Source organism: Monodon monoceros, unplaced genomic scaffold, assembly GCF_005190385.1.
Source record: "Monodon monoceros isolate NGI ecotype Baffin Bay Population unplaced genomic scaffold, NGI_Narwhal_1 Super_Scaffold_13, whole genome shotgun sequence".
Classification (NCBI taxonomy): domain Eukaryota; kingdom Metazoa; phylum Chordata; class Mammalia; order Artiodactyla; family Monodontidae; genus Monodon; species Monodon monoceros.
The window spans coordinates 84,465,679-84,492,346 of NW_021703769.1; the positions used below are offsets into that span (position 1 = coordinate 84,465,679).

The window sequence follows — 26,668 nt, forward strand, 5'->3', positions numbered from 1 at the left end:
TTAACGTCTCACCCCATTTGCGATCACCTCCTCTTACCAGTTTGGGATGCATCCTTTCATCGCTCTTTTTGTGTCTTATACATACGTGTACTCAGACAACGTACACCTCCTTGTGTGCTGTGCCCGTGTTTCCCTAGTGTAGTGTGTTAGTTTTCTACTGCTGCTGTAACAAATTACCACAAACATAGTGGCTTAAACAGCAAAAATTTATCATCTTACAGTTCTGGAGGTCAGTAGCCCCAAACAGGTTTCCCTGGGCTAAAATCCAGCTGTGGACAGGGCTGCGTTCCCTCTGGAGGCCCTCGGGGAGAAGGCGTTTCTTGGCCTTTTCCAGCTCCCAGATGCCTTCCGCATTCCTTGCCGGAGGATCCCCTTGCTCCAGCTACCGTGGGCCACACCTTTCTTGTCCTGTCACCTCTCTGATTCTCTTTCTTTTGTTCACTTCCTCCACTTTGAAGGACCCCAGCATTACATTGGGCCCACCTGCTAATCCACATCTTTTGCCCTCCTTTCGCAGTCAGCTCATTAGCAGCCTAAACTTCATCTACACCTTTAATTCCCCTTTACTGTGGAATCTAACAGCTTCACAGGTTCCAGGGCTTAGGACGCGAGTACCTTTAGGGGCCATTATTCTGCCTTAGATACCCGTAAGGAGTGGAATTGCTGGGTCATAGGGTTGCATATTTTTTGTTTTAACAAATCCTTACAAATTATCCTTTCTGTTGGCTATTACCAATTTATACCTGTAACAGCAGTGCATCTTTTCCCCATAACCTCATCACCATTTCATACCATTTTTTTTAAAAAACTCCCTTCAGCATTAGAGAAATTAAGAACGTGTTTTATTTTTGTTTTAATTTCTATTTCTTCGATTATCAGTGAGGTTTAGTTTCTTATAATACTTTGACCTTGTGTGGCCTTCTGAACCGATCGTTCTTATTTTTTGCCCATTTTCTTAAGGGATTGTTTTTTTTCTTTGATTTTTAGCAGTTCTTTTTGTATTTTGGACATAAACCTGTGGTGGGTTTTATATTAAAATCATTAACTATCAAAATATCTGACTGGAACACTCTGTTTTCTGACTGTGCAGCATGAGAGTTTATTTCAGGGCTTGTTTAGACGTTACAAAGCTCAATGATTGTGCCTTAGAGTGACAAAGAATGAGTATGATATGTGCTTGATTGTCTAATCTGATTTTTGCGATTGCATCATACACGGATAAAAAAAATATAGACAGGTTACCACTGTGTATCCCAGCCCTGCTTTCCTACAACCCTGCAGACCTAAACTTGGTTTTTATTTATTGATTTATTTATTTATTGGCCACTCTGCGCGGTTTGGGGGATCTTTGTTCCCTGACCAGGGATTGAACCCGAGCCCTTGGCAGTGCAAGTGCCTCATCCTGACCACTGGACTGCCGGAGAAGTCCCCTAAACTTGGTTGTTAGAACAAGGGAGAATCATCTTCACTTCCATTGGAGCGCCTCATTGGACGGTACTCCATACATCCCATTCGGTTAGGAAGCTCTGAGCCGTTTGTCTTCCCAAACCTCTGGCTGCCTCCTGGTTTTCTATGGGGTCAGGCCTGAGCTCTGCTCATCCTCTGAGCGCCTCCATGACCGGCCGCACCCTCTCTGCACGCCTGCGCGGTTTCCACGCCCCTGTGCTCCCGCCACCACCCTCGCTGCTGCTGCTCTGCCTGTACACATCTGTTAGGCAAGTCATGAGCTGTCACTTGAGATGTGTGCATTTGACGGATTAAATTATACGCTTAAAGTACCATCTGCATTGGGGCAAAAAACCTTCCTGTCCATTCCTCTCCCTCCGTTACACACATTTCTGTTGTCAACTCCTGACCGGCAGAAACCGTTCTTTTTCTTTACATCCCAGTAGCTAGAATAGTGTCTGCTTTGTGGAAAGGGCTCTGATGTTGGAAAAGAATTACAGTTTTTTTTTTTCCCCCGTGACATGCGGGATCTTAGTTCCCCGACCAGGGATCGAACCTGGGCCTCCTGCAGTGGAAGCTCGGAGTCCTAACCACTGGACCACCAGGGAAGCCCTAGAATTACATTTTTATTGTCAGTGTTTTTAGGATAGAATCACATTTTAGTTTGGTAACAATGGTAGCTATGCAGATATTATTTAAATCGGTGTTAATGGTCTTTGAACTCCGTCTCTTTCTCCCTTTCACACACACACACACACACACACACACACACACAATTTGCAAGGTAAAAGGTGTCCATTTGAAGAAAGAGGAACTGAATCACTATTACGTAGAACACGTTTTGCCAGAATTTGTGGTTAGCAAGAAAGTGATGTGTTCCGGGTTGGGGAATTCTGTTTTGGTTTATTTTTTCCTTCCTAAGAAAAATGCACCAGAAAAAGAGATGTCTGGCCTGCGGTGTGCTGGGGTGACGGGGAGGGGCTGGAGTGGTGAGATGCTGGAGAGATGTGAGCCGCCTTCTGTGGCCCGCGGTGCATGTTAAGAGGAGCTGCCCTGGTGGTTAGAACCTGGGGCAAGTGAGCAGACAGGTGGCCCGGACCCTCGGGAATTCGAAGAGCTCGACCCTTGACCATGCACGTTACCCTCTGAAGAACTGTAGTGCTTTCATCCTTTGAACGTTTTTGTTGTAGAATCATTAAGAAGTCATAGCCAGACTTGGGGTAGACGTTCTTGGTGAAGGTACCAGTATTAAAACCTCACATGGGACAGGCGGGCGCAAGAGGGCCCCAGACATGACCTGTGAGTTGAGCTCTAGGGGAAGCTGAGGCCACACTTGGCTCTATTTCCTGCTGGTCAGGTTGTAGGAGGACACACGTGTCCTTGGGGTGTGTGGATAGGCATGTTGGCGGGGGCGGGGGGGTCCTTCAGCACTCTTAACTCAATTTGGAGTATGTGTGCTAAGCAAAAGGAAAGGGAAATTGCACGATTGATGAATTCCAGGGAAGCTTGGTAGGGACTGGAGACACATCTCTGAGAAGTACATTTACGTGATTTTCCGACAGTCTTCAACCTGATTTGTGCCAGTGAAGTTCTCTCTGACGAGTCTATGAGTGGACTGTAAGCAGAGCAGTAAAGTTTCATGTGGTATGTGATTTGGCACTTCGAGGAGAATGTTGCTGTACAAGTAAGATAAGCGCAAATACAAATGTCTTGCAAAAGGGAGCTCACGGGTGAGCTCGCAGCTGCTGCGTTTAGTATGTTTCCTTTTTTCCTCTGCACACGCGTTTGAGACAGTTAACCGCAGGGTGTGTTTGCGTTTGGTTTGTTAGTCTGTGCGTCTCACTTAGCGTTAGTCTACACCACTAAGAAGTTCTCATAATTCTGGATTTGATGTCTGTGTAATAATGAATCAAGGAATGTACGTTTGTGCTTTTAAAGTGCTAACGTTGTAAAATTTGATCCTTTACGTTGAATCAGTATTAAAAAATGTCCTGATGCTTGCACTTGGTAAACAGAGTTTCTCTCCTGCTAAACTAGTTCCCCAACCTAGAGGTGACTGCTGCTGTCAGCTGTGCGTGTTGAATCACAGGTTTAGTAAGCTCAGTTGTTAGGCTTTGAGAGCTACGTCCTTAGGTGATCTCTGCCATGTCCTGTTAAGTGACCTTTTGCGAATACAAGTACTGAGTCCCAGCACCCTCCACTGAGGATGTTGAAAGAAGGCAGAGAAAATACATACCATGAGACTCCTCTTTATATTAAGTTCAAAGCCATGCAGAATTAGACTCTGCTGTGTGGGTTAGAATTAGACTCTGCTTACGCAGGTGATGAAAGTATAAATGAAGAGCAGGTGAAATGGCGTGAAGATGGGGCTGTGGTCGCCTCCGATAGGAGAAAGGAGGGTCTGCGAGGTACAGGCCGTGGGGGCTTCCAAGATCCCAGCCATCTTTTAATTTTTGACCTGGATAGTGGTTCCACATGCGTTTGATACATAGTTTTGTTAAACTGTCCATAGACATTTTATACCCGCGCGTGTGTGTGTGTGTGTGTGTGTGTGTGTGTGTGTGTGTCTATTTCACAGTAGAAAATGTTGGGGGAAAACCCAGTGTGTCCCAGATCCTGAGACATTAAGTGGACTTGCTAACAACACAGTTTGACAAGCAAAGGTGGGTGCTGGGGATCTCGTTTTAAAACAGTTTTGTGGGAGTGTTGGTCTCCCTTAGTTTTCACTCTCGAGTTAATATTGGAGGTGTATTTATAATGAAATGCATGTTTTGTTGAATTGACATCCACTCCTAATCTCCCTGGCTCTGCTGTTTCCGATGTCTGTGTCTGGGTATTATTGGCGCTGGCCCGGCCTGCTGGCGAGTCCAGGTGTTCCAGTGGCCCCTGGGACCAGCAGGCAGGAGGACCGAGACCCCAGGGCCGCTGGCATCTGTGTGGCAGTGGGAGGGATGTCTGGGAAAGTCACCTGCTGTTGGAAGTATGCAACTCTGGCAGAGGCCATCTGCTGAGACAGAGAGTCAGGTGATACTCCTGACTTAGCACAGTTAATTATCTTAAGAACAGTAATTTCACCTCCCAGCTCCGGAGAAGTTCCAGTCCAGGCCGGGGGTGCAGGGATTTTCCAAGAACTGGCCACTCACTGCTGGGGTTTCACACGAAAGGGAGATTTGAAATTGCGTTATCAGCTCTTCAGGACCCAAGGACGGTCTGTACGTGTGCGGGTCTTTATCTCGTGATAGCTTCTGCACACTGAGTGTCCTTCCTAGGACGGACGGTGAAGTAGGGAGTCTTGTGGGAGTTTCTGCAAGAGGTTATAGTTTGCCTCTGCCCCGTGGAAGGGACCTGTTTCCCCTGAGAGGGTCTCTGCTGGGCGCACAGAGTACCCCATCCTCTACCCCCTTGCTGGGAGGGAGTTGTTTCGCGTGTTCTTTGCAGAGCGGTAGCGTTGTGTGGTAGCTGTGATGACTAAGCCTTTCAGAGCACCTGCTGTGTGCCAGATGCCCTTCCTCGTGCCTGACGTGTAAAGCAACTTAATCCTCTCAGTAATGCTAGGAGGCGAGGCGTCTCCCCACCCCTACTTTACAGATGGGGAAACCGAGGCACGCAGAGGCCGTAAGTTGCCCGGCACCTACAGCTAGTGGATGGCGGAGCTGGAGCGCCGTCCGGCGCGGCTCCGGCCCCCGGTGGGAGGGCTGCCCCGCGGACCCCTTTCAGGACCCCGTCTGGAGGCTTCGCTCCTGACTGCTGTAGCCAGTGCCTCCCGGACGGAGACCCTTCTGTCGTCAGGGGGTTTTTCTGAGGGGAGAGGTGGCTCCGTGAGCCTGTGCTCGCAAAGAGCACCCGAGACCCTTGTGAGGCGTCGCGTTCTCTCTTCAGAAAGGGAGCGTCAGCGCCGGGCAGCAGTGAGGGTGCGAGCTTGGGCCTCAGCCCTGCACCCCGTCTGCTGAGCATCCCCGAGTTCAGTCCCGGGAGCGGGGCGTCGGCCGGGGACTTGTCTCCAGCTGGCTTGGGCGTGAAAGCTCTCAAAGAACAGATCGCGTCACGTGTGTTGCGACCCACGGGCCGAGTTCCCCCACCTGTTTGAGATGCTCAGATCACCCTGGTTCACCGGTTTCCGAGTTCTGGGCAGACAGGCACTACGTGAGAGTCCAGTCTTCGTTGCCTGGAAACTAGGTCTCCACCATTCAGTGCAGAGGTTTGATTGTGGGGGGAAAACTGACGGACTAGTTTGCTTTCTGTGACATTTTTCACGGCTCCTAATTTGTTCATGCCAGTTTCCGAGGCCTTCCGTGTTCTGGTTGATTAATTGCATTCCTGGTCATTTACCCCGCAGGCAGCTGGAAGGCAGGGGCCTTTTTTTAAAAAAAAAATTAATTTTATTTATTTATTTTTTATACAGCAGTTTCGTATTAGCTATCTATTTTATGCATATTAGTGTATATATGTGAATCCCAATCTCCCAGTTCATCCCACCCCCTGCTCCCTCCCCAGGCCAGGGGCCTTGTCTCACTCCTTGTGACCCCTTCTGTGGATCAGTAAGTATCTGTTTCAATGGATTTAATTGTATGTCACTTGGCTTGTACTGTCGGGTGATCGCTTGGAATTTTATTAAAGGGACTGAATGAGGCTGCGAACGCAGGTCCTCCATTTAGCCTCTACTGGGATCGAGACACACTGGGTCTGCCAGATATTTTGGAGCATGTTCACTTTCATGTCTAGAGACCCTAGAAAACGTGAGTCACTTTCAGACGGAACCACCCAGGCCTGGGAGGAGGTTTTTTAAAAAAAGAAAACCAAAGCCAGATTGAATTTAGTTAAACAGAGATGAGTATTCTTTGTGGAACTTTGAACTTCTACTTTGTGAGTTATTCCAAGATTTCCCGAGTTAGCTAAAGTAGTATTCTTTTTAAACTCTGGAAAAAGTCCCTGGGCCTCCCCACATAAAAACATTCCAGAAAGGAGAGACCTAAGAGGCTTTTCGAGGGAGAGACTCAATGAACCCTTTCAGAAGCAGGTTTGGTGAGATTCACAGAGAAGCAGGGGTCCCGTGGCTGCCCTGCGGGTTCCTTTTGCTCCAAGTTGAGTCAGAGGAAATCATCTGATAGGTGACTCCTTTCGGGACTGGGCTTCAGTCTTGTGACGTCCTAAGGAAACAAACCAGTGATTTTCCCCTCTCTTTGTGCTTTGGCCCCTCGACTCTCCCTCGGGAAGGAATAGCCACTTTCAGCCGGAGAAGCCCCATTTGTGTGAACGTGAGTGATTCACGTCCCTGGAGGTCCCAGGGGCAGTCGGCGCTCTGGGGATTCCCAGCAGAGTTTAGGGAGTCACATGTCAGGGGACCCAGTGCTTGAGGGAGCCACGTCCCCTGGCCAGCAGTTCATTCGCTGTGTGGTTTCATCTGGGCACAGGTCCTGTAAAAACCAGCCGCGTGCTAGATGCCTTCACGTATAAACATATATTTAACATTCTTGTAGCCAGCCAGTAACGTAGACGGTATTGTCCTCATTTTGGAGAGGAGAAAACTGAGTGCAGAGAGGTGGGCGGCTCGCTCACAGCAGGGTTTGTGCTGAGACCCTCTGACCCCTGGCCCAGGTGTGGGGTGTGCCTGCCCCTGCGCCTCTCCTCGTTGTGGGCCTCGAATGAGGCCCTGTGAGTTAAGGAGGCAACAGGGATCTGGTGTCATCGGGTAACCTGATGCAAGTTCAGGCCCCACGTGTCACCTGGCTGACTCTGACCAGGCAGGCGGGCCATGCTGCCGGCTGGGCCTCCAGTTTTCACGTCTGTGAAATGGGGTCACAGTACCTACTTAGACTGTTTGTAGGACTCAAGAGGTGTTATATAAGCACCCAGAAGGTTCAGACACTGGTCATGGCCCTTGCTGTAGTGGTGGTCGATACGGCACACAGCCGTCCAGGTGACCGTCTTCTTCCCTGCCTTTGAATTCATGGGAAGGGGTAGAAGAGGGGAAAGCACTTTATTCAGGGGAACCGGACTGGTTTCTTAGCTCTCAGTGGCTGCTTCCACTTCGACTGACTTGCAGCTTCAGGCCACCCCACGGAGGTCCACAGGGTCCTGAGTGTGGCCACTTGAAGTTTCTGTGGCAACATCACCAGCTCAAATTTTCTTACCTGTGCCTGAAACCCAACCAAAGGATGTCACAGGTAGATGGTATTTTCCCTTCTTAGCAGACACCTTCTTTAAGATTGCGGGCTGTGTTCCAGGCACAGTGCTGGGGTGGGAGGATACTTAGTTTGTATTCACAAGAGCTAGAGAGAAGAAGAGAAGGAATTCATAAAGCGTTTTTAAAAGCTTTATTGAGATACAACTCACCCATTTCAAGGGTACAGTTCAGTGATTTTCAGTGTGTTCCAGGAGTTCCGCAGCCTTCGCCACAATTGATTGTACAGCACTGTCATCATCCCGTACCCGTTAGTAGTCACTCCCCATACCGCCAACCCCCTCTTCCCCCAGCCTAGACGACCACTGCTCTTTCTGTCTCTGTAGATTTGCCTGTTCTGGAAATTTCATATAAATAGAACCATGTAATTTGTGGTCCTTTGTGACTGACTGTTTCAGTCAGCACAGTGTTTTCAAGGTTCATCCATGTTGTAGCGTGGGTCAGCACTTCATTTCTTTTTATGGCTGGTTAACATTTCGTTGTATGGATAATTCACATTTTACTTATCCATTCATCAGTCCGTGGACATTTGGGCTGTTTCCATGTTTTGGCTGTTATGACTAATGCTGACGTGAACATTCATGTACAAGTCTCCGTGTGGGCATAGGGTTTCATTGTTCGTGGGTGTACACCTAGGGGTGGAATCATTGGGTCACATGGTAACCCATGTTTAACCTTTTGAGGAACTGCCGGACTGTTTTGCAGCAAACTTTGAGGGTTCTGACTTCTCCACATCCTCACCAACATTTGTTATTGCCGTTTTGATTATATCCATCCCAGTGGGTGGAATCTCATGTGGTTGGTCATCTTTTCATGTGCTTGTTGGCCTTTTGTACGTCTCCTTTGGAGAAATGTCTATTCAAATCCTTTGTCCATCTTTAAAATTAGGTCTTTAAAATTTGTCTTTTTTTTTTTTTTTTTTTTTGCGGTACGCGGGCCTGTCACTGTTGTGGCCTCTCCCGTTGCGGAGCACAGGCTCCGGATGCGCAGGCTTAGCGGCCATGGCTCACGGGCCCAGCCGCTCCGCGGCACGTGGGATCTTCCCAGACCAGGGCACGAACCCGCGTCCCCTGCATCGGCAGGCGGACTCTCAACCACTGCGCCACCAGGGAAGCCCGGTAATTTGTCTTTTTGAAAAACTTGAGTTATAAGAATTCTTTATGTATTTTAGACCCAAGTCCCTTATCAGATACGTGGTTTACAGATGTTTTCTCCATTTCTGTGGGTTGTCTTTTTACTTTCTGCATGGTATCTTTTACAGCACACCAGTTTTTAACTTTGACGAAGTTCAGTTCATCTATTTTGTTCTTCAGTTGATGCTTTTGGTGTCATTCCTAAGAAGGCTTTGCCTAACCCAAGGTCATAAAGATTTACTCCTATATTTTCTGCTGAGAGTTTTGTAGTTTTAGCTCTTACATTTAGGGCTGTGGTCCATTTGGAATGAGTTGTTGTGTATGGTGTGAGGAAGGGGTCTGGTGTCCTTCTGTGGCATTTGGAAACCCGGTTGTCCATCATAAAGAACTCTTGGGGTGCACGTGCTGTGTGCCACCCTGTGCTAGGCGGTATTAGGGAATCAAAGCGCCCTGGAGGGGGTTATGTGGTGTGTGGGAGAAACCCGGGACCGAGATGGGTTAGGAAAGCTCAGCTAGGGCGTCCAAGCCAATCACGAGTTAGGAAAGCTCAGCTAGGGCGTCCAAGCCAATCACGAGAGCAGGAAGAGGGGCAGCGACTGCAGCTGGGGCCTGGGAGACACTTCCCTGCTGAAGGGGCGTCTGAACTGAGCTTCGGAGGCTGGCCGGGATTCAGTTTGGGAATTCTCAGCTAATGAGTACCAGAGGGCTTGGAGGGACCTTAAGAGAGAGTTTATATCTTGCTTCAAGGTAAAAACACTTAAACCTTCGCAGGAAGGTGAAAAACCTTCGTCTCTTGCTGTGTAGGTTGGTTACCCTCAAGGCACGTTACAGCTTTCTGTAATCAGGGGTTTTGCCTTCTCTTCTTTGGGGAGATAAAAGGATATAGCTGTAACCTGGTAGAGAGGCCATGGTGGGGGGTGGGAGGATGTCACCGCCAGCTTGAGGGTGTCACTGCTCCAGGGCTCCGCGGGGCCGTGCGTGTTAACAGCTGTCCTGTGTGAGCAGCTCTTCCTTCTTGCTGCAGCTCACCGAGGCGCGGTTCCTGTCACTGGTGAGACCTGAGTGCGACTTGCGTGGGTGGGGCGGACATGGGGCTGGCACCCTGCCTAGGGGAACACAGCAGGCCTTCTTGCTGCCACGAATCGGAGTCCTTCTTTCCATGCGCAAATGCTCACTGAGCGCTCGCTGTGTGCCGGGCACTGTTGTCGGTCGCTGGGATACTAACTGTGAACCATATAAACAGAAAGGCCTGCTCTCGAGGGGCTGATGTTCTCGTAGCGGGAGGTGGCCAGTACTCGGCACACGCAGGGAGTCGTTGACGCAAGGGGACGGCTAGGGCGCAGGGCCGTTGTCCCTGAGGAAATGGCACTGACAGTGAGTTTTGCACCAGGATTCGAAGGAGGTGGCCTGGTGGATTTCTGGGAGGAGAACCCTGGCAGAAGGGACGACAGGTGAAGGCGCCCGGGCCAGCAGCGGCGCGCTGCGTTCACGGGGCGGCCGGGCAGCTGGTGTGGCTGGAGAGAGGGGAGCAGGCGGGTGGGGGATTTGCCGGCCGAGAAAGGTGAAGGGGCGTTTTGGGGGGGCGGTGGTGGAGCTGGGGAAACCCCGCGTTCGGAGCTATTCTTAGCGGTTGCCATTCTGACCCTCAGTTAGGAAACTTTAGTTTTTTTTGTAATGCTGCCAGGAAACACGCACAGATCACTGAGGTGACTGCAGTGACTCTCCAGGGGGGTTTTCTGAAGAGCGTGCTGGTGATGTAGTGTGGTTCACGTGGGGAGATAAAAGCCTTTTGGGAAGCGTCTGTGAGCAGGAAAAAAATGTGGAATTCTTTAGGAGTGGATTCTAAGGATAGAATAAAAAATAGGGCAAACTATTTTGTGAACAGTGATATTCTTCATGCTGTTTTTAAGAGCAGAAAGCAGTTAGGAGAACGGCTAAGTGATTTTGAGTTCCGTATCTAAGTTATTATTCAGTCTTTACAGGTAATAGTCTTAATACCTTCGAAAATACGGAGCAGTGTTGTAAAAGGAGAGAACTCAAGGTAAACATGGCAGATGAATTGCGACTGTATTCAAGAGTCAAGGGCCCAGAAGGGCGAGGAAAACCGGACGGAAAGAGTGAGTGTCGGCCAGCACGGGAGGCAGCTGGAACCCCTGCTGCTGGGAGCGTAAACTGGCTCAGTTACTTGGAAACTGGAATTATTTACTGAGCTGCACATACGAAACCCCAGGATCCAGTAATTTCACTCTCAGGAATGTACCGAACAGAAATGCGTACATGCGTCTGCCAGCGTGCCGCTGCTGGCGTGTGCGTAGCAGCAGCGTGTGAAGCTGCCCAGACGCCGCGCGGCCGCAGGATGAGTAATAGGCCCTGGCTGATCACACCGCGGGATCCACAGCAAGAAAATGGACCGCCTGTACCCCGTGAGCCACGCGGACGGGTTGTACACACCAAGAGTGGAAGAAGTCAGAAACAGAGGAACTCAGGGCTTGAGTCCACGTGTATGGTGTCAATAAAGAGTCAGGCAGAGGTAACCTGTGGCTTTAGAAGTCTCTCCCTCGGGGAGAAGGGAGCGTGAGGGGTACCTTCCTTTATCCAGGTGCTGTTACCCTGATGTGTAAATTCATTGAGCTGAACAGTTTTGAGATGTTCGCTTCTCTGTAAGCGCGCTCTGTTTCAATATAAAAGGGTTTTAAAAGCCAGTGGGAAAAGAAAGGAATTGTATGTTTATTGTACATAATGAAACACAATGTTTGCATGGGCTTCCTGGACACTTATGTAGAGAAAGTGCACAGACCTGTCTGGAAATCGTACCCATCAACTCTAGGATAGTGGTTACTTTGGAAGAGGAAAAAGGGGGTCAGGAGGATGGTGTGCATCTGTAACATTTTGTTTATTAAAAATTCTTTTCAGCAAAAAATAGGGCACAATGTCCTCTTTAGTGAAATCTTGGTGGATACATGGGTTCTGATATTTCCTGTATTTTCATGTATGTTTGAAGTATTTCACAACAAAAATACATGTGTTTAAAAGGATAGGATTGAAGTGAAACAGTTTTCAAAGTGATTATCTGACTGGCTAGGAATTTAGGAGGTTTTTGCTTCTACAGAAAAGTTGAAGGAAACGGGGTCATCGAAGCTTGGAAACATGCTTGGTATTTGAAAATTGTGTCATATCACAACCCTATACACGTGGAGGATAATGCACACAATGAACACGGATGTATATAGATTGTTGGGTTGGAGAGATGTTATTTCAAGTTTTTTTTTTAAATGGATTTTTAAAAATTTATTTATTTATTTATGGCTGCATTGGGTCTTCGTTGCTGCACGCAGGCTTCAGTAGTTGTGGCTCGTGGGCTCAGTAGTTGTGGCTCACGGGCTCTAGAGCACAGGCTCAGTAGTTGTGGCACATGGGCTTATTAGTTGCTCCGCGGCATGTGGGATCTTCCCGGGCCAGGGCTTGAACCCGTGTCCCCTGCATTGGCAGGCGGATTCTTAAACACGGCGTCACCAGGGAAGTCCCCTTATTTCAAGATATTGTAACGTTACATAAAATAGGTTATTAAAAGAAAAGTAAACCTTAAAGTTGATGAAATTGAGGCCATGCACAGTTTGTTCAGTTGAGCTCCTGAGTTAGGGACAATCAAAAGCTGGCTGGTGACGGATCGCTTTCTAGGGCGAGCTGACCGCAGGTGGGCAGCTCTGCTTCCTGGCGTTTGGGGGGTGTTCCTGACATTCCCTGGCCATGGGGCTGCTGGATGCTCATTTCTGAGGCCATGGCCACAATAAGGATGAGGAAACTTCTGCTTCCATTTCCTGAGAACAGGTTGTTAACTGCAGAATAACAGTGTAGCTTAGAGAAGTTTTCAAAGGTTGAAACAGTTTCATGAGCCTGAGAAGGAATATTCAGGTTGAAAATGGTGTCTGCTGACCCCGTTTCATGTTATTTTGGTGAAAAGGTTGTCGTCTGGAATGTCGTTGGTTCCGCATCTGACGAGTGCAGAAAGTACGGTGGCAGCATTTGTGCACATCTGCGTTTTGTTAGATGGGGGACACGGGTCTGGGTGAGGCCCTGAATTCCTCCCCTCTGGTCGCCCTGTGACACTGGTTCTCGCGCTGTGGCCCCTGGATCAGCAGCATCATCTGGGAACTTGTGCCAATTTCAGATTCTTAGGCCCCGCCCTAGACTCTGGGACTGGGGCCCAGCAATCTGTGTTTTTTTAAGTGTAAAATATACATAATGTAAAATTTTAACCGTTTTTAGGTGTACAGCTCTGTGGCATTAAGTACATTCATATTGTCGTGCCTCCTTTGATACTATCCATCTCTAGAACTTACTCATCCTGCAAGATGGAAACTCGGCCCCATTGAACACTCCCTCTCCATCCTCCTGTCCTGCAGCTCCAGGTCCCCACCGTCTGCTTTCTTTTTCTATGAATTTGCTCTAGGGACCTCACGTGAGTGGAATCATACATTGTCTTTTATTTTATTTTTTTGCGGTACACGGGCCTCTCACTGCTGTGGCCTCTCCCGTTGCGGAGCACAGGCTCCGGACGCGCAGGCCCAGCATCCATGGCTCACGGGCCCAGCCGCTCCGCGGCATGTGGGATCTTCCCGGACCGGGGCACGAACTCGCGTCCCCTGCATCGGCCGGCGGACTCTCAACCACTGTGCCACCAGGGAAGCCCCATACATTGGCTTTTTGTGTCTGGCTTATTTCGCTGGACATGATGTCCTCAAGGTCCATCCACGATGTAGCGTGTGTCAGTACTTCCTTCTTTTTTAAGGCTGAATAGTGGTCCATCGTGTGGATGGACCGCATTCTGTGGATGCATTCATCTGTCCGTGGACACTTGGGTAGTTCCACCTTTTGACTACTGTGAATAATACTGCATTGAACATGGCTGTGTAAAAATATGTCTTCTAGTTCCTGCTTTCAGTTCTTTTGGGTACAGACCCAGAAGTGGAATTGCTGTCTCCTGTGGGGATTCTATATTTAATTTTTTGAGGAACTGCTGCACTGTTTTCCACGGTGGCTGCACCAACTTTTACGGTCCCACCAGCCACACACAAGGATTCCAATCCCTCCACGCCCTTGCCAACACTTTTCTTTCTTTTTTTTTTTTTTTGCGGTACGCGGGCCTCTCACTGCCGTGGCCTCTCCCGCCACGGAGCACAGGCTCTGGACGCTCAGGCCCAGCGGCCATGGCTCACGGGCCCAGCCGCTCCGCGGCATGTGGGATCTTCCCGGACCGGGGCACGAACCCGCGTCCCCTGCATCGGCAGGCGGCCTCTCAACCACTGCGCCACCAGGGAAGCCCCCTCTTCTTCTTTTGGTAAGAGCTGTCTTAACCTCCAGTGTGCGGCGAGCCCGCAGGTGATCCTGAGGCGTGCTCGGTCTGGAGACTTCAGCTCCTGTGGCTGTGCTGTGTCTCGCTGGTCCCTGCCCTGCCCGCGTGCTGGTGAACCAGCAGCCGAGGATGGCAGTGGCGGTGGAACCCTGAGTGTGGAGTCCCTCAGAAGACATGTTCGTATGCACCTGCCACTAAACGAAGAAAATAGGGACCTTCCGCACTGGCTGCCTTTGGGGGCCACGTGACCTCTCATGGCTCGAAAGGCGCTTCACACTGAGGGGTGCTCTGCCAGCAGGGAGGACCCCAGGCTGCCTGGGCTGAGCGGGGTTAGGAGGTTCTCCTAGTGCTTAGAGCAGCGCCCCACTTGAGCCGGCATGGATCGTGTGGGGCAGCCCGGCTGGCCTTGGCCCCCGTGGGTGGCGCCCTGTGCTCACTGTGCGGGGTCTCCCAGTCTGGACGTCCACGTTGGTCAGCGTTTGCTGAGGTTTGCTTAGATAAAGCAAGGGTGGGTGCGAGACAGAGTGGTTTATTTAGCAAATCCTGTTTGTCTCCCAAAGCTTTGTTTGGGAGTAAGGGCCCCAGATGTTAGCTGCTAACAGAACACGTGGGGTTAGACGTCTTGGGCTGCATCCCAGTGGCAGGATTACTGCCTAAAGGTTCTCATGGAAGTGTGTTGGGAAGGATAGTCGGTCTGTGTGTGTGTTTGAAGTTTCATTGCTTTGATTTGCGGATAACCGACTTGGAGAATCCTAGAATCTCAGAGCTGAATGGGTGTCAAATACTCTAGCTGGATGTTTCGCTTTCCATGCTGTGTGACCTTGGGGTCACCCAGTGCGCTGGTGGCTGGCCTGGGAGTGATGCAGCTCCTTGTCACTGTCACCCTGGAGCCAGCGGAACGAGATATCCGGGGGGGGGGGAGTGTGAGGCTCGGCCACACTGACCGTGAGGCCCTGACCCGTGGGCCAGCCCAGAGAGCCAAGGGCCCCACACCTGTTGTTGTGGGGGAGCACGTGCTAAGTTTTGCTCAGCAGACTTAGAGACTCTCTTGGGATAGGAACACATGAGGTCTGGGCTGGAGCCAAGGGTTCCCGAATGTGTCGGGGAGCTGGTTATCTGAGCTCTGCTGTCTCGTTCTGTGCCCACAAGGGCCATCCGTGTGGGCCAGCGTTAGCCCGATTCTCAGCCTGCGGGTCTGAGAGCTGCTTCCTGGCCCAGTGTCAGGACAGTGGGTGGCTTTTCAAGGCCAGGGCTTCCGACTCCAGGGGACCCCATGGTAGAGTAGTTTTGTGCTGGGAAGTTTGGAGGGGACACCCTTGGAGAGGCCTGTTGGAAAGCTCAGAGGCTGTCACTCGCCAGCCACACTGCTGGGGACGTCGGAGGCTGGATTTCCGCCCATGTCCGTCTAAGGTCAGAGCCAGCCTTTGCCCACCACCGTTCATCAGGGGCCTGGCTGGCCTCTCTTGTCCGAGCTGTTTCATCTCTGAGGGGGCTGGCTTGGGGGACGGTGCCTCTTCCAGGCCCTGGTCTTACGGGGCTGCTTAAACTGGTGTAGGAGGCTCCACTTGATAAGAGTCTTAAAGTCCTGCCGGTGACCTTGACATCGACACCCTTGGTAAACCAGAATCTCCTCCCTGCATTCCTGCCCTTTCATCAGTGTGTGGTCCATCACATGACAGTGCGGCCTGTCTGAAATGGCCTTTTTCCCTTCTTTTTTGCTCTTCAGTTTTTTTTTTTTCTTTGAAAATATGGGTGTCTTAGTTTAGTAAATTGATGTTTGGGATGGTGGCTTTCTTGTGATTGAAACTTCTGCAAAGGGGTTGTTCTCAAGGTGGTTGAGAGTAATGTCTTTGGTTTAAAATGTGTCTTTTGAGTTGTCTTTTAAATCCTCCGGCGATCAGAGTTCACATTTCTCAGAAGCATGTGATCATTGGGTAATCATTACTGAGCTTACATTCTGTCTTGGGACGTGATCTTATTTTAATCATCAGGAAAATCATAAAGTTTTCTCTATTGAGCATGTATGAGTTTTTATCTTACATGAAAATGTTAATAGAGGCTCCGGTGCTCTTCCAGTGATCTTTCCCCCATTAATTGAAGTCTTCCTCCGTTCTTTTGTTACAGCTTTCTTCTACATCAAATAAGTATTTTCTAGTGTTCCATTTACATTCCCACATGGTTTTGGCTATTATACTTTTTGGGGGTTATTTTCTTGGTGATTGCCGTGGGAGTTACAGCTCCCATATTTATAACAGTCTAGTGAGTCGTTTCTCTCCTGTTGCTTTCAGGGTTTTCTCATTGTACAGTGAGTCTAGTGAGTCGTTTCTCTCCTGTTGCTTTCAGGGTTTTCTCATTGTACAGTTTGAACAGTTTCATTATGATGTGTCTAAGTGTGGATCTCTTCAGTTTATCCTAGTTGGGATCTTCTGAGTTCTTGGGTTATTTAAATCACATTTGGCCATTACTTATTCAGGTGTTCTCTCTAAACCTTTCTCCTTTGGGGATTTTTGTTATGATTATGCTGGTATGCTTGGCGTGTCCCACACGCCTCTGAGGAGCGGTTCATTTTTCTGCATCCTTTTTCCTTTCTGTCCATCAGACCGGAAAAAACAATCTCAATTGACCCAACCTCAGGTTTGCTGGTTCTTCTTTCTGCTCACTCCGATCTGCTGTTGTGACTCTGGTGAATTTTTCAGCTATTGAACTTTTCAGCTCCAGAATTTTTATCTGTTTCTTTTTTTTTATAATTTCTGTCTGTTTATTGATATTCCCTGTGAGTGAGATGCTGTTCTCATACTTTCCCTTAGTTCTTTAGAGATGGTTCCCTTTAGTCCTTTGAACGTATTTCAAATAGCTGATTTAAGGTCTTTAATAGGTTCAGTACCTAGGCTTTTTCAAGGACAGTTTCTGTTGTGTGTGTCCCCCCCCCCCCTTTGGTACTGCCTTCTTGTTTCTTTGCATGTCTTAGAAACTTTTGTTGAAGACTGGACAATTTAAATAATGTAGCTGACACTTCCCTGGTGGTGCAGTGGTTGAGAATCTGCCTGCCAATGCAGGGGACACGGGTTGGAGCCCTGGTCCGGGAAGATTCCCACATGCTGGGAGCAACTAAGCCCGTGTGCCACAACTACTGAGCCTGCGCTCTAGAGCCCGTGCGCCACAACTACTGAGCCCACGAGCCACAACTACTGAGTCCGCGTGCCACAACTACTGAAGCCCGCGTGCCTAGAGCCCGTGCTCCACAATAAGAGAAGCCACCACAATGAGAAGCCTGCCCACTGCAGCAAAGTGTAGCCCTAGCTCGCTGCAACTAGAGAAAGCCCTCATGCAGCAACGAAGACCCAATGCAGCCCAAAAATAAATGTTAAAAAAAAAATAATGTAGCATCTCAGGAAATCAGTTTTCCCTCCAAGGTGTTGTTGCTCTTTGTTGTAGCTTGTTTGTTTAACAACCTTTCTGGACTAATTCTGTAAAGTTTATAGTGTGAGTTTCCTGGGGCTGCTGTAAGAAAGCACCACAGAGTGGGTGGCTTAAAACAACAGAAATGTCTTGTCCCACAGTTGTGGAGGCCAGAAGTTTGAAGTCAAGGTGCCAGCAGGGTCATGCTCCCTCTGGAGCCTGTCGGGGTGGATTCTTCCCGCCTCTTCTAGCTCCTGGCGGTGGCCAGCCATCCTGGGCGTTCCTGGGTCTGCAGGTGCAGCTCCTCAGCCTCTGCCGTCCTGTGGCCTCCTGTCTGTGTGTCCATGTGTCTGTGTCTTCATGTGGCCTCTTCCTCTTATAAAAACTCCGGTCATGTTGGATGAAGGCCCACCCCACTCCACTCTGACCTCATTTTGACTTAACTAATTATTGCATCAGTAAATGTACCCTGGATTGCCACAAACCTTTAGTCACTTCCCAGTGTTCTGAAAAAGCTGATTTCTGACGATTTTGCTAGTGTCCTCGTTGCTTTTGTGGAGGAGAGGATTTTTTGGCGGTCCTTACTCTGCCTTTCTTATTGATGTCGCCTACCTTTTATACTTAAAGAGTTTGTAGAGATATCATTTACGTGCCAGGCGGTTTACTCATTTGAAGCATGTGATACGGTGGTCTTTAGTATATTTACAGTTGCGCAAGCATCGCCGTAGTCGATTTTAGAACATTTTATCGCGCCTCTTCACCAGTCACTCCCCCACCTCCCCCCATCCCCTCCGTGCCCCGCACCCCCCCCACCCTCTCCCCAGCCGCATGCAAGCACTAAGCTACTGTCTGTTTCTGTAGGTTGGCCTCTTCTGGGTGTTTCAGGTAGATGGAATCATCCCATATGTGGTCTTTTATGACTGGCGGCTTTTCACTTGCTGTCACGTTTTCAAGGTTCATCCATGGTGTAGCATGAATGTGTACATGCTGAATAATATTCCATTGTGTGCATAGACCGCTTTTGTTTATCCATTCATCAATTGATGGACATCTGGGTTTTTCCTCTTTGGCTCTTATGAGTCATGCTGCTGTGGACATTTGTAGACAGGTCTTTGTGTGGACACACACGTTCATTCCTCCTGAGTGTATACCTAGGAGTGGAGTTGCTGGTTCATAGAGTAACTCTGTTTCTAACCTTCTGAGGAACTGCTAGACCGTTTCTGAAGGCAGCTGCACCTGCCAGCATATGTGAGGGTTTTCCACATCCTCACCAGCGCACAGTGTAATCTTTTTTTTGTTGTTTTTTTAATTGGAGTCAACATAGGGCATCATCTTAGTGTGGCTGTGATTTGCATTTCCATGACGGTTAGTGACGTCGAGCATTTTTTTCTGTACTTCCTGGCCATTTGTACATCTTTGGAGAAATGTCTATGTAAACCCTTTGCCCATTTTTAAATTGGATTATTTGTCTGTGTTTTTACTGAGTTGTAAGTTCTTTGTATATTCCAGATATAAGTCCTTTATCAGATGTATGGTTTGCACATATTTTCTCTGATAAAAATATTCTCCCCCATTACCTTTTTAGCTTTATTGTTTCCTGTTTTTCCACATATTCTGTCCTCTAGTTAAGATTTCGCTTTTCCCCAGAGGTGCTGTATTTCCCTCCTGGAAATACAATAAATAACAGTAAAGAGTCACTCAGCAAACATTCCTTGAGCCCCCGTCGTGTGCCAGGCTCCCCTCGCCCTCGCCGGGACATACCTGAGGACGAAGCTGAGCGGATCCCTGCCCTTCCGGAGTTTGCGCCCTAGGGCTGTGTCCTGAGTCTCAGGGCGCTGTTAGGGTTATCGTGGGCTGATTCCCACTCTCCCCAGAGTTTGGATATTTATAGATTGTGCCTGGCAATGGTGGACACAGCTGTTTTCTGTGTGGATGAATTAATGAGCTCAGGTACCCTGTCTTATTCATCACCGTGTTCCCTGGAGCTGGTACTTAAGAAACGCTTGTTGGCTCCTTGAGGATTTCCGTGGTCCCCAAGGAGACTGGGTAAACACAGCTTTAAGGCCCCTTTCCATGTAAAAATATTTTTACATGGAAAGGGGCTGGGCTCTTGGGATGACTTCGGAGAACAGGTACATTCTAGAGCTGTGGTCTCCACACATTTTTAGTCATTAAGGTATTGGGGACTGCCAGTTGGGGACACCCCCCATATACACACTTCATATACAGACACTTATGTACACACACTCATACATGTGTGCACACATGTACACATACACGCTTAAACATACACACACACCTCATATTCAAACTCATACACACGTACACACTCACGTATGTATGCACTCGTACACACAGCCCCACATGCAACACCTGTACACACACTTATACACATGTACACAATTTATACATATGCATATTTTAGTAATTTGTATGCATGTACTACACTCTACTACTCTTATGTACATTATAATATAAATTAAAAAGGAAGAGATAGAAAGTACAAGTGCAGTGAAAAAATTCAAAAAAATAAAAACGTAGAGTTGCTGATACCTTCTTCCTGCACTTGGTGGATTGTCGCGACCCTGGGATATATGCCCTCACTTGAGAGCAGCCTGCGTTAGAGCACATGACATTTAGTGTTTTTTATTTATTTATTTATTTATTTATTGATTGATTGATTGATTGATTGGCTGCGTTGGGTCTTCGTTGCTGTGTGTGGGCTTTCTCTAGTTGCGGCGAGCCGGGGCTACTCTTTGTTGTGGAGCACAGGGCTCTAGGCATGTGGGCTTCAGTAGTTGTGGCACGTGGGCTCAGTAGTTGTGGCTCAGGGGCTCTAGAGCTCAGGCTAAGTAGTTGTGGTGCACGGGCTTAGTTGCTCCGTGGCATGTGGGATCTTCCAGACCAGGGCTCGAACCCTTGTCCCCTGCACTGGCAGGCGGATTCTTAACCACTGCGCCAGCAGGGAAGCCCGACATTTAGTTTTTGTATGGAGTTTTGAGGCCCTTGGGGGTTCCCAGATACAAGCTTAGCCCTTGTTTATTTTCTTAATCTTTAAGGTCAGTTCAAGGCAGCTATATTTTAAATCCTAAAATGCTGAGTGATTTCACAGATGAAAAAATCTGGTCATTAATTCTGTATTAGAATGTAAACCAGAATCTTGCACTGAAGAATTACTTTAAGAAGTAAATCATAAAAAGTGATACAATGACGTTGTAGAAAATTGAGAAGGTGGAGAAATGTGATCTACCCTTTGTTCTATTTGTTTATAGCAGTGTTACTTGGAATGAAACCTTTTTCCCCCAAGGGATACCTTAACCTTCTTTTTTTAACTGAAAAGAACCCTTTTTTCTTTAAAGTTCTAAACTCTTCTCTGTACTAAAAACCAAACTGACCTTTTAACAGGGTTTCTGTGTTTGTTGGCAGGCTGTTAGATATAAAATCTCTGAGTTGTCTTTCCCTGTCCTGTGAACGATACGTGGGTGACTTCTTGTGTCTAAGGAGCTGAAGTTGTAGGGCTTAATGCTTTGATCTGTGTGAGCAGGAGCTCTAGCTCAAGCGAGCATGCAGGTTCTCACACATTAGAATGATTGTGGTGGCAGGGACGCAGTGTGCTTTGATTCTGGAAATGCCGGCACGTGTAGAAGATCGGATGGCCCATTTCTCTGTTTTAACCGTTTTCTTGACTCTGGAGAAAAGGAGGGCTCTATTTTTGCACATAACTTGTAAATATTTCACTTCTTTTTCTCTGCCCAAGTTGAAAACTAGACTTGCCCGGTCCTGGACATGTGGGCGTGTTTGCTGATTCATGGCGTGGTGGTTTATGAGAGAGGAGGACGTGGCCGAGTGGACCCCCCAGCCTGAATGAATGAGCGTCACCGGGGCCAGGACGGGGTTTGGCTGGGTGACGTGGCCGGAGTCCACGTGCTGAGCCAGCAGGCGGCGTCTGAGGGGCGGCCTCCCTGTCTGAGCAGCTGCGCTCACCTTGTCTCCTGCAGACTCACCAGCGCCCCAGGTCAGCGAGCCGAGGGCCCCGGCCTCCAGTCGGATGCAGATGCCGCCGGGGAACCCACTGCTGTTGTCGCTCACGCTGCAGGAGCTGCTGGCCAGGGACGCCGTGCAGGTGGAGCTCATCCCCGAGAAGAAGGGCCTCTTCCTCAAGCACGTGGAGTATGAGGTTTCCAGCCAGGTACCTGCGGCATGCAGTGGGGGGCAGAGGTGGTGGGAGGGGGAGGGCCGCCGGGAAGACCCACAGTGGCGGGCAGGTCCCCCAGCATGCTTGCCTCTGCGGCCGCCCCCCAGCGGCCCTGCCCGCCCTCGCCGCCGGAGCTCTGGGATCCTGCCTCTCAAGACGCTCGGTCGGGCTCTGGAGCGCAAGCCCCGGACGGGCCAGCCTAGGGCGGTCTTGCAGTGCTGGAATGTCCGCGAGGGTGAGAGTGTGGACCCCACAGAATGTGGGCTCCACACCCCGAGTCAAGTGTGTGTGGCTCATCCCCCAAATGGTGCTGCTGTCTCTGTTAGGGGCACCCCTGAAATCAGAGTTCATTGATGCCAGACGCCTGGCCCCGGGGCTGGCTGGGCGCGTAGAACCCTGTGGCATCTGCAGCGTTTATCTTTTTGTCCATTCGCCTGTTATCCCGGTTCAGTTAGGGTACGTTTTGATGGGAGCTTTTATTCTTCATCCTGGGGATTAAGTCATCGGCGAGCTAAGAGCACCCGTGCGTGTGTGGCGGGGGGCAGATTCGCAGGGTCAGTGCTGCCCCCGCCACGGAGAGCTGCCCGGGTCACGGGCTCAGGCAGCAGCGCTGCAGGGCTTGGGCTGGGAAAGCATCATGACCGTCATCGCAGGGAGAAAGGTGCGTGTTCAGAACCCGGGACGTTCCCCGTCGTGGACGCTGTTTGCCGTGTTCCGTGAGAGTCAAGAATCACTGCATTTTTGTTTCGTTGTGTTTTAAACCCAGGATGACAGAAATCTGGGAGTAAACTTCGCTCTGACGCTGGTCGGTGCCGCTGCCAAGGGGGAGGGCAGAGGGCAGGGAGGGAAAGGAGGCCCTCGCGTGTTTCGGGGACAGCGTTGCCGTCTAGCGTTGCCGTCTAGCATTGCCGCGGTCCGGCCTCCTCGGCCGTGGTGAGAAAGGAGGCTCCGGTGCCTCCTCTGGGGCCTCGTCGCCCACGGGCCGGGCGCCCCGCACGTGTGACAAGCTGCTCTTCTGTGAGAGTGGCCTTATCTTCAGTCTCATTAAACTGCCCGCTCCTGAAGTAACTTGATGAGCTCGTAACGAACATTTTTAGAAGGGGGCCGTTTTGCCCAGGTCACCTCCTGCGACGTGCGTGGAGGGGCCGGCCCACTAATGTTAGGACCGCGGGGGTGGCTCCTGGGCCGTGGGGCTCCTCGGGCTGTGCCCCCTGCTTGCAGGCTTGCTGGAGTTGGAGTGGGTGCAGACGTGGCACGATGCCCGCCGGAGGTGGACACACGTGGCTTCATACTTTCCTTCGTGTAGTGTATTTAGCTTTTTTGTTTTTTGGCGGGTGTTTTTAGGTTCACAGCAGTATTGAGCTGAAGGAACAGATTTCCCATCTTCCCCTCCTCCCACTGTCGCCACCCCCGCCGCCAGATGGTGCATTTGTTATAGACACGTCCTTGTCACCCAGAGTCCGCAGTTGACATGAGGGGTCACTCTTGTTATTCTTGTACGTCCTCTGGGTTTGGTCCACCGTTGTAGAGTCACGCAGTGTAGCTTCACTGCCCTAAGCGTCCCCTGTGCTCCGCCCCCCTCACCCCCCCCCCCCCCAGACACCACTGATGGCTCACCATCTCCGTAGCTTTGCCTTTTCCTGAGTGTCGTGTCATTGGAACCACACAGTATGTCACCATCTCAGGCTGGCTTTTTCCAGTCAGCGATGTTAATTAGTGACTAGTGTAACGTCGTTAATCTTAGAGGTCGCTGCTCGTGCTGGCTCTTGTGAGAGCTCTTGTATGCGACCCCTGTGAGGCTGCCCTCTGGACGGGGTGCTCGTCCTGTGGGAGCCGCGGGTTTATCAAGGGCGGGCTCTCTGTGGGCTCTGTCGGCACTTGCATCTGAGTTGCATGTCTGCCGTGTTTCAGTCTTCGTGTTCGGCGTTTGGTCTGCCTTTAGGCAGTTGGGTCTGTTTCAGGAGGCGCAGGGCTGCTTGTGTTAGCACGGTTTGAAAGTGTATGTTGAGGACATACCCTCAAAGGTATTCCCATGTGATACCTAAGGGGAGGAGGGATGCTGCCATACAGGTGAAAACTCCTGTAAGGAGACTCGTCTTGTTCAGAAGATCCAGAATAATAGGCGCTTAATTAAATACACAGTTAGAGCTATGCAGTGTTTAAAAGTTGTATTTCCATCCATCAAGGACATGGAGGATTTCTCCTTCTGGTAAAGGCCTGGTAAGAGAAGGTGAGGAATTTAGTCCTGTTGTTTCCACAGGTTCTATTTAGTGGTGGAAGGGGAAGGTAAGGGGAAGCCGTGAAGTGTGAGGGTTTCTACTGAGCTCCGAACCTCTTCTCTTGCAGCGCTTCAAGTCCTGCGTGTGTCGACGGTACAATGACTTCGTGGTCTTCCACGAGATGCTGCTGCAGAAGTTCCCGTACCGCATGGTGCCGGCCCTCCCGCCCAAGAGGATGCTGGGAGGTAAAGCTGGGTTTGCTGGTGGCCAGGGGGCGTAGGGGGGTGGGGTCCCCCCACCCTGTGCTGAGGTCCTGGCTCCGTGATGGACGCCACTCTCCACTCGTGGCCCATCTTCCTCTGGCCCTCTGCCCAGCAGGGATGGGACGGTAGCAGGGCTGTGGTGCAGCCCCAGCCCCTGGGGAATCTGGGCGCAGCTGTGGCTTAGAGCCCAGGTCTGAAACGGGACGGTGACATCACCTGGTGCCCTTAGCTACGTGAGCCTCCTGCTTGATAACTGACACGTAGGGAAGTGCCCCCTTCTGCAAGGGAGAAGGAGTGTACCCCAGTTCTCCTTCCCAGAGGACAGAGGCCAGGCGTCCTGGGGCTCCTGAGTGGGGGACCAGGAGCGCTGTTTGTTTTGCCGGCTCTGGGAGAGCAGTGGGTACCACCATAGTGTAACGTGTTCTGCGAGAGAACAGAAGTGAATGTCAGCCCAGTGATCTAACCTGCATCTCAAAGGAGATGAAAACGATAGCAGATGGCTGTCTCATCTTCATGCTTCACCGGCAATTACCTGGGGCTAGGTGAGGGATCACAGGTGTCCCCGGGCCCCTGCACTGGCCCGTCTCTCCCAGGGTTCCAGAGTGCGGGAGGCAGCTGAGGCCTCCTCTCAGGTCTCGTTGATCTTCACCCACAGCCCTTTGCTCAGATTCTAGATGAAACCCGATCCGAAGGCAAGTACCCAAAGCTGACCGTCGATTTTCTGCCGTTTTCCACCGTCCTAAAGTGCTTGCGCGCTCACTGGTCTCTGACTAGATCAGGGTCTGATAGTGTCGTTTTCTTTTTGCCCCACCTGAGCACGTGGAACAGATACTGTCACGTGGGAGGGGAAGGATGCTGAGGGCAGGAGTTGGAAGTACTTTGGGAGCAAGGTGGATGCTTAGTGAAATCCAGGCATCAAGGCTGATTGGGTGTGGGTAGGGTTTAGAACCTGGAAACTGTCGTGCAATGCTTGGTCGTGTGACTCAGCCTTAAGGAAAATGTAGCCTTCAATGGACGGGGTCCTCGTGGCCTTGAGGGGGGAGATCCTCTTCCAGTTTTTTTTCAGTAATTTAAAAGTAATACTTTCAATACCATTTTTATTTGTGGTCAGATTTAAATACTCTCAGTGCATCATTGTACACTTTGACGTTTTTTGCCCTTGGAGTGAAAATACGTAACCCAAACGAAAGCAGTTCACAACTGGAGAGTGAGTGATGTGAACAGGAAAACTGGGTCAAATTAATATATGAGTTCAGGAAAACCCGTTTGTTCATAGAGAGCAGCATCAGAAAGGGATCACAATGAGGGGTCCGATGCCATTGAGTAAAACCAGCGGGTTGTGTGGTTTTCCTCGGCAGATCCCGGACCGGGCGTGTCCGTAGGCGGCAGGGCGCGGAGCTGGGGGTCTGGTGCGCCTTCTGCAGCCTGTGGTCCGTGTCCAGTGCCCCCGGCTGGCCCTGTGGCTTGGAGAGCTCTCCGCGTGGGAGGCATTGGGCACTGAGAGCGAGGTCGCGGGGGCGCGTGCCCCAGGCTCTGTGTGGTCACTCCGTGTTCTGCGTCCAGCCGACAGGGAGTTCATCGAGGCCCGGAGGAGAGCACTGAAGCGCTTCATCAACCTGGTGGCCCGGCACCCGCCCTTCTCCGAGGACGTTGTTCTCAAGCTCTTCCTGTCCTTCAGTGGCCCCGTGAGTACCTGCCGCACAGCTGTCTGCGTGCGGCGGCCTGAGGCTCCCCGGGTCTTATTTTCATTCTTTTTTTTTTCGGCCGCGCCGCGCGGCTTGTGGGGTCCTAGTTCCCCGACCAGGGATCCAACCCAGGCCCACAGCAGTCCCACTTATTTTCATTCTTAAATTTGCTTTTGTTTCGTGCTCTCCCCTTAATCCCCTTGTTTGGGTGCCATGACAGAATCTATTTACATGGGACAAACACAGATATGACTTATATTCTCCCAAGGTAACAGGTTGAGTACGATTCTAAGAGGCATCCCGGTTCCGACTTCGCAGGGTTTTGTGTGGAAGGGGTGGCTTTTCAGCGCATGAAGCTGATACACAGGAGCCTCTGTGGTTTGGAGGGTTGACAGACAGGCTAGCGACTCCAGATGTGAATGTGCATTTACTTAAAAAAGAAGGCTGAGGACTTCCCTGGCAGTCCAGTGGGTGAGACTCCGCCCTTCCACCGCAAGGAGAGCAGGTTCCGTCCCTGGTCGGGGAACCAGGATCCTGTATGCTGTGCGGTGCGGCCAAAATAAAAAAATAAAACAAAAGGAAGGCTGGGTTGGACTCAGTGCCACGGGGAGCGCCCGCTGAGTCTCCCCGGCCGAGCTGCAGGGTGGACTTGTGTCCTGGGGAGTGAGCTCTGTGTGGGCCTTGACTCCGGTGCGACGTTGGAGCAGCAGCATCGTCCTCCAGGCTGCCGTCAGGCCGTCCTGGTCTGTCAGGACGCCGAGGCACAGCCCGACGACGCACCGCCTGGACAGCCC

General features: G+C 50.4%; 1 protein-coding gene across 3 annotated transcripts in view; it reads left to right on the forward strand.

The window, feature by feature from the left end:
* SNX8 (sorting nexin 8) overlaps nucleotides 1–26,668 on the forward strand; it is a 39,559-nt gene that overhangs the window by 1,761 nt on the left and 11,130 nt on the right. For 2 of the 3 annotated variants that reach the window (XM_029219344.1, XM_029219343.1), the window contains exons 2-4: nucleotides 21,511–21,701; nucleotides 24,054–24,171; nucleotides 25,753–25,874. In XM_029219344.1, the coding sequence (XP_029075177.1) occupies nucleotides 21,511–21,701; nucleotides 24,054–24,171; nucleotides 25,753–25,874 (431 nt within the window). Of the gene's footprint in view, nucleotides 1–8,913; nucleotides 10,135–21,510; nucleotides 21,702–24,053; nucleotides 24,172–25,752; nucleotides 25,875–26,668 lie in introns of those variants that run through there. The other variant, XM_029219345.1, reaches the window with a different exon arrangement.